Raw genomic sequence first — 6,484 nt, 5'->3', positions numbered from 1 at the left:
ACACAGCCCCACACCCCTCAGGGTCAGGACGCAACCCCACGTCCCTCAGGGTCAGGACACAGCCCCACACCCCTCAGGGTCAGGACGCAACCCCATGTCCCTCAGGGTCAGGACACAGCCCATCTCCTCAGGGTCAGGACGCAGCCCCACACCCCTCAGGGTCAGGACACAGCCCCACACCCCTCAGGGTCAGGACGCAGCCCCACGCCCCTCAGGGTCAGGACGCAGCCCCACGTCCCTCAGGGTCAGGATGTGGCCCCACGCCCCTCAGGGTCAGGACACAGCCCCACACCCCCTTAGAGTCAGGATGCAGCCCCATGCCCCCTTAGGACCCGGCATACAGCTTACCCCCTCAGGTCGAGATCCTACCCCATGCCCCCTTAGGGCTTGGCACACAGCCCACCCTATCAGGGTCAGGACATGGTCCCCACACTCTCAAAGTCAGAACACAGGCCCACCCCCTTGAATCAGGGTGTGGCCCCACACCCCCTGCCACCATGCCTTCCTTGGAGGTGTGGAAATCTTGCTGGTATCCCCTGTGACTCTGAAAGTCCCCACAGCCGTTTGCTCTTCCTCTCCTCTACAGAGGCAGGTAGAAGTCAACGTGCGGAACAAGGTTCTATACCTGATCCAGGCCTGGGCGCACGCCTTCCGGAACGAGCCCAAGTACAAGGTGGTACAGGACACCTACCAGATCATGAAGGTGGAGGGTGAGTTGGGATGGACCATGGAAAGGTCCTGTCTGCCACACTGCACTCTGGCCAGAGCTGTCCTCCAGATGGCTACGGGCAGTGCCATGTCGACCCCAGGCATGACAAGGGGAGCTGGGTGGGTGTAAGCACAGGCTAGCCATAAGCATCACATGAGGTGGCCCTGCTGAGTGACCAGTGAGGGACTGGGTCCTTAGGTTCCCACCTTTGTGGACATCACACTCTCAGGCAGGCAAGTGGCAACAGGTCCTACACAAGGATGAAACGAGTAGGCAGTCATTTCCAGGTGGTCAGCCCTGGGAGGATGAGGCAGGTCCCTGGAAGAGCAGGACAGCCAGAGGCAGCTGAGGTGGCAGGAGACTGCCGGGACTCCGCGGGCCACGTGAAGCTCTGGGGTAACGATTCTCTCCTTCTCCAGGACATGTCTTCCCAGAGTTCAAGGAGAGCGATGCCATGTTTGCTGCAGAGCGGGTGAGCACAGTGGTGAGCGGTGCTGAGGACTGGGCTGTGTCTGGGCAGCAGGATGCAGTCCTAGGTCTGGGCTCATCTGGGGGAGTTGGGAGCGAGCTGTCTGGTCCCCAGAGATCAGAATCTCTGACGTTTCTGAAGGAACCCCTGCAGTTGTTCTGTGCAGGCCGAGGGAGAAGAGCCCACGGTGCATTTGAACTGGGGCTGTCGGGGGCATGTGTCTGCTGTCCTGGAGGGGCAGCTGCTGCCACCCACCCACATGTGCAAGGAGTGGGGCTCTGCCCCTTGCCCTCTGGGCACAGGTTGAGGTGGGCATCTGACGGCTGTCCTGCTCGGTGCTAATCGGGCCTGTTCCCCAGGCCCCGGACTGGGTGGATGCCGAGGAGTGCCACCGGTGTCGTGTGCAGTTCAGTGTGGTGACGCGCAAGGTGAGTGAGCAGCCGCACCCGGGCCGGGTAGGGAGCGGAGGGGTTGCATCCTGCAGGCACTGACCACCTGCCCTGTGCTCTGAGCCCCACCTCGTCAGCCTGGTGGGTCCCTTCCTGTGGCCACATCCACGACTAGGTGGACATGTGCGCTCAGACGGGGCGGAGGCTCGAGGCTTAGTGCCCGGCAAGGCCTAGCTTCACAGGGGTTGGAAAGGCCCCCATGTCCCAGGCTCTACTTCTAGCTGAGGCGATGCCTTCCTGGGTCACATAGGCAGCCTGCCCCTTTCTGAGTGGCCGCCACCCTCTGCTGTATTTGCCCAGCATGTTTCTCCAGCCACTGAACTTGTGTGCACTCCAGTCCCTGGAGCTGCCGTCTCACTCCCCACAAAGCCCCTCAGTTGAGTGTGGGGCCTGGGGGTGTGAGCAGATGCACAAGGACCCTGTGAGCATGAAAGTACGTGTGCTGTCCACATCATGTTCAGTGTAACTGCGGTCGTGTGCACGTATCTGTGTGCCCGTGTGTGCACTTACCCTCCCCACTCAGGTGGTGCTCGTATATGCGCGTGTATGTGTACGCGCATGCTCCGGCTGAGGAGGTGAGCAGATGTACACACATGCACGTGTGAACGCAGGGACATACTTGCCATGACGATAAAGTGTTCTAGACGGACTTGTCTTTTTGACGGAGTCCTTTTCCCCATACGGTGCCTCGTGTTGCTGCTCCTGGAGGTTCCCTGCTCCTTGGGGCTCCTTGGGGGATGCTGGCCTCTGCACAGTCCAGCAGATAGCCCAGGGTCGGCCGGGCCCCCAGCCTGGTGTGCCTCTGCCCCGTCCACAGCACCACTGCCGGGCGTGTGGGCAGATCTTCTGTGGCAAGTGCTCCTCCAAGTACTCCACCATCCCCAAGTTCGGGATCGAGAAGGAGGTGCGCGTGTGTGAGCCCTGCTATGAGCAGCTGAACAAGTGAGCCCCATCTCCACCGGGGGGGGGGGGCACGTGCCCTCACACCTGGGCTTCCATCTCCTGGCCATGGCCCCGCTTGCCCCTGCCCAGACCTGCATCGTGGGGTGGCTGCGTTCCCTTGGGTCCTGGTCACTCCCCACACTTCAGAACAGGTACAGCATTAACGAGGCCCGGAGCAGGTCCCAAGGAGTCCCACACTTGTACCCAGACCCTGTCCACAGTCACGTTCACAGCTAGAAACTGGGTGAGGTGGTGGATCCTTCTGGGTGCTTACAGTCACGGCGCCGGCAGGCGGGGCAGGCCCCATGGCGAGGGACAAGATGGACAGGGGTTGCCTTCTGTACCACTCATAGTTTTTCTGTCCCTCCTCCCCACTGGGCTCAGAGATCCTCATCCATGAAGAAAGTTCTATGTCTTGATCATTCTTCTAACCCATTAGGGACCCAGTGAACCTGACTTCAGGAAACGTTCATCCTGTTTTCAGGCCCAACAGTGGGCGCCAACGTGGGGGGCTCTGGGGCCAGAGGAGCTGGCCCAAGACGTGTAGGCAGAGCAGCTGAGTCAGTGCACACCCCTCAGGGCAGGCGGGAGTTGGGCAGAGGCTCTCCTGAGCGGAGGCCTTGGGTCTCTGTCTGCAAAGAGGAAGCTCTGGTCATGACAGCCCAGTGGCCTGTGCAGGGTCACGCAGCAGACGCGACAGAGCTGGGCTTTTGATCCAGGGCCCTTCCTGCTGATCTCTGGGGCCCTCGGGATACTGACCCAGACCTGGGGGTTTCAGCACGGGGTGGGGTTGGGTGGTGCCCAGCCCCTGTGGCCTGCAGTACCCTGTGTGTCTGCAGGAAAGCGGAAGGAAAAGCCGCCCCTACCCCTGAGCTGCCGCCCGAGTACCTGACCAGCCCCCTGTCACAGCAGTCCCAGGTACACGCCCCGAGCCCCTGCCCCCCCCCGGGGTCCCGCCCCGTGTCTTCAGGCCCCTCACCTGGCCTGTGTGTCGTAGCTGCCCCCCAAGAGGGATGAGACAGCACTGCAGGAGGAGGAGGAGCTGCAGCTGGCCCTGGCCTTGTCGCAGTCGGAGGCCGAGGAGAAGGAGCGCATGGTGACGGCGGGCCCGCGGGGGCGGGCTGAGGGCTCAGGCGCGTGGGGGCGGGGGTGCAGACCCTGCCATGTCCCTGATTTGTTACAGAGACAGAAGTCCACTTACACCGCGTACCCCAAGGCGGAGCCCCCACCCGTGGCCTCGTCCGCACCCCCTGCCAGCAGCCTGTACTCCTCACCCGTGGTGAGTCTCACTGCCGCTGGCTCTCTCTGAACCCCAGCACGGGCGGAGGCCCAGCCTGATTGGGTGCTCTGGGCCTCACCTGAGCTGCAGGGGTCCCAGGTGTGTGATGGTGAGGAAGCGGGCCGGCCTTCTGCTCCACCTCCATCCAGCAAGGCGAGCCATGGTGGAAGCACTGTGGTTGGCCCTCGGGAGGGTGGGAGGGCTGCGCACACCACCCACCTGGGCCCCTCTTGAGCCCTAGAATCACCCTGTCTCAGAGGAAGCACCAGCCAGTGAGAGCAGGAGGGGCTTGGCCGAGGGTGAGGGCGGGGCCTGAGGGGCAGGGTCTTCCCCACCGGGCAGTTGGGCTGAGGGGTGGGCTGCTGCAGAGCCACCCTTGGGGGGGCCAGAGAGCGGCCCGGGAATGGCACGTGGCCAGCCTTGGGACCACTGTGCAGTGCCATCCGCGTCCTGCCTGAGCTGCTGCCCCAGCAAACATAGCGCTGAGGGTTTGAGTCTCTGCTTGCTCGTATCCTCAGAACTCTGGGGGCTGTAGGTCCTCACACCCTCCTTCTCCCCGCAGAACTCATCAGCACCTCTGGCTGAGGACATTGATCCCGAGGTAAGGCCCGCCCACGGGGGTGTGGGCCTGTGTGTCCCCTATCCGAGAAGTGATCTCCTGGTTGTCTCCCCAGCTTGCTCGGTATCTGAACCGCAACTACTGGGAGAAGAAGCAGGAGGAGGCACGCAAGAGCCCCACACCCTCGGCGCCTGTGCCCCTGGCCGAGCCGGCTGCCCTGTCCAGGGAAGGGCACGCGGCCCCGGGGAGCACAGTGGAGGTAAGGGCCACGCCCACTGTCCTGCCCTCCAGCCCTGTGGGTATGGGGGACCAGGGAGGCTGACGTTCCCTCACACTCATCTCTTCCAGGTGCCCCTCCCAGAGCCTGACTCTCAACCCGTTGCACCCTCTGGGGGTCCTTTCAGTGAGGTAAGTTACGGCGGGTCTGTCTCCATCCCTAGAGGCATCAGCACACAACCCCACAGAGCCCCTGTAATGATGGGGCTGCTAGAGCACCGGGACCCACAGAATCCCTGTCGTGACGCGCCTGCCAGGGCACACGACCCCTTAGAGCCCCTGTCATGGCAGGCCTGCTGGGATATACAACCCCACAGAGCCCCCATCGTGACAGGCCTGCTAGAGAGCAGGGACCCACAGAGCCTTTGTTGTGACGGGCCTGCCAGGGCACACCGCCCCACAGAACCCTGCCGTGACAGGTCCGGTAAGAGCACAGGGATCCTCAGAACGCTGTGATGATGGGCCTGTCGGAGCCGCACCCCTGGCGGCCTCCTAGAGGCAGAGAACTCACAGTGGGGCGAGTTTGGGCTCCTCCACCCTTGATGGATCTGAGTGACTATTCCAGAGGAACCTGAACCCCCCCGATTGGTCTGTGGTGTTTCCTGGGGCAGCTGGGCTTTGCTGGACTGAGTCAGGGACAGACCCACCTGGGGGGGCACCCTGTGCCATCCCCCCTTCTGCCTGTGGTCGCCTGGCAGGGACGGAGGCGGTCAGCCAGCTCGGCCCCTCTTCCTAGGCCTGGCCGGGTCACTCGGGGGAATGCTCTCCCCCTGGGCTTTGTTTCTCCACGTGTGAGACGGGGGCACACCTGTTGCCCAGCCCTCAGAGTGGCACCCGGCAGCCTGGGTCCTGCCTGGCCAGGGGTGCTCATGTCCTGCTCTCTACCAGCAGCAGTTCCAGAACGGGGAGTCGGAGGAGAGCCACGAGCAGTTCCTGAAGGGCCTGCAGAATGCCGTGACCACCTTTGTCAACCGCATGAAGAGCAACCACATACGAGGCCGGAGCATCACCAACGACTCGGCCGTGCTCTCCCTGTTCCAGGCCATCAACGGCATGCACCCCCAGCTCCTGGAGCTGCTCAACCAGCTGGACGAGCGTCGGCGTGCGTCCTGCAGAGCCCCCCGGGGGCGCACGGGCTTGGGGGGCAGGGCCACCTGGGCAGCCACAGCAGGCAGTGTGTCTGTGGTGATGCTTCTGTCAGACAGCACCCTGTCTTCTCCCCACAGTCTACTACGAGGGCCTGCAGGACAAGCTGGCCCAGATCCGTGATGCCCGGGGGGCCCTCAGCGCCCTGCGGGAGGAGCACCGAGAAAAGGTGCGCCGGGCGGCTGAGGAGGCCGAGCGCCAGCGCCAGATCCAGCTGGCCCACAAGCTGGAGATCATGCGGCAGAAGAAGCAGGTATGGTGGCCCAGCGCCAGGGCGCTGCTCCTAGGGTGGTGGTCTGGGGTGAGGGCGCCGCTCCCAGGGTGGGCAGCCTGGGGTGAGGGCGCTGCTCTCGGCGGGTGCCCCGGGATGAGGGCGCTGCTCCCAGGGCAGGTGGCCTGGGGCAAGGGCGCTGCTCTTTAGAGGCAGGGGGCACACGGCATGAGGCAGCCAGCTGAGCACTGCGGCCGCCCCCCCCAGGAGTACCTGGAAGTGCAGCGGCAGCTGGCCATCCAGCGCCTACAGGAGCAGGAGAAGGAGCGGCAGCTGCGCCTGGAGCAGCAGAAGCAGACGGTGCAGATGCGCGCCCAGATGCCGGCCTTCCCCCTGCCCTACGCCCAGGCACGCGCCCACCCCGTCCCTCTGCCCTACGCCCAG

The 6,484-nt window shown here is 63.9% G+C and overlaps 1 protein-coding gene across 1 annotated transcript in view; it reads left to right on the top strand.

The window, feature by feature from the left end:
• Positions 1-6,484, top strand: part of HGS (hepatocyte growth factor-regulated tyrosine kinase substrate) — a 14,130-nt gene that overhangs the window by 3,540 nt on the left and 4,106 nt on the right. The window contains exons 5-17 of the mRNA XM_007959582.1: positions 587-710; positions 1,129-1,181; positions 1,538-1,606; positions 2,445-2,569; positions 3,409-3,487; positions 3,567-3,665; positions 3,753-3,848; positions 4,411-4,449; positions 4,523-4,666; positions 4,756-4,815; positions 5,572-5,785; positions 5,910-6,082; positions 6,308-6,448. Of these exons, the coding sequence (XP_007957773.1) occupies positions 587-710; positions 1,129-1,181; positions 1,538-1,606; positions 2,445-2,569; positions 3,409-3,487; positions 3,567-3,665; positions 3,753-3,848; positions 4,411-4,449; positions 4,523-4,666; positions 4,756-4,815; positions 5,572-5,785; positions 5,910-6,082; positions 6,308-6,448 (1,416 nt within the window). The remainder of the gene's footprint in view (positions 1-586; positions 711-1,128; positions 1,182-1,537; positions 1,607-2,444; positions 2,570-3,408; positions 3,488-3,566; positions 3,666-3,752; positions 3,849-4,410; positions 4,450-4,522; positions 4,667-4,755; positions 4,816-5,571; positions 5,786-5,909; positions 6,083-6,307; positions 6,449-6,484) is intronic.

Source organism: Orycteropus afer, unplaced genomic scaffold (assembly GCF_000298275.1).
Source record: "Orycteropus afer afer isolate SDZICR_OR568_19922 unplaced genomic scaffold, OryAfe1.0 scaffold00018, whole genome shotgun sequence".
In the NCBI taxonomy this organism is placed as follows: Eukaryota; Metazoa; Chordata; class Mammalia; order Tubulidentata; family Orycteropodidae; genus Orycteropus; species Orycteropus afer.
The sequence above is the reverse complement of the archived record's forward strand: the minus strand, read 5'-3'. Positions and strand labels throughout refer to the sequence as shown.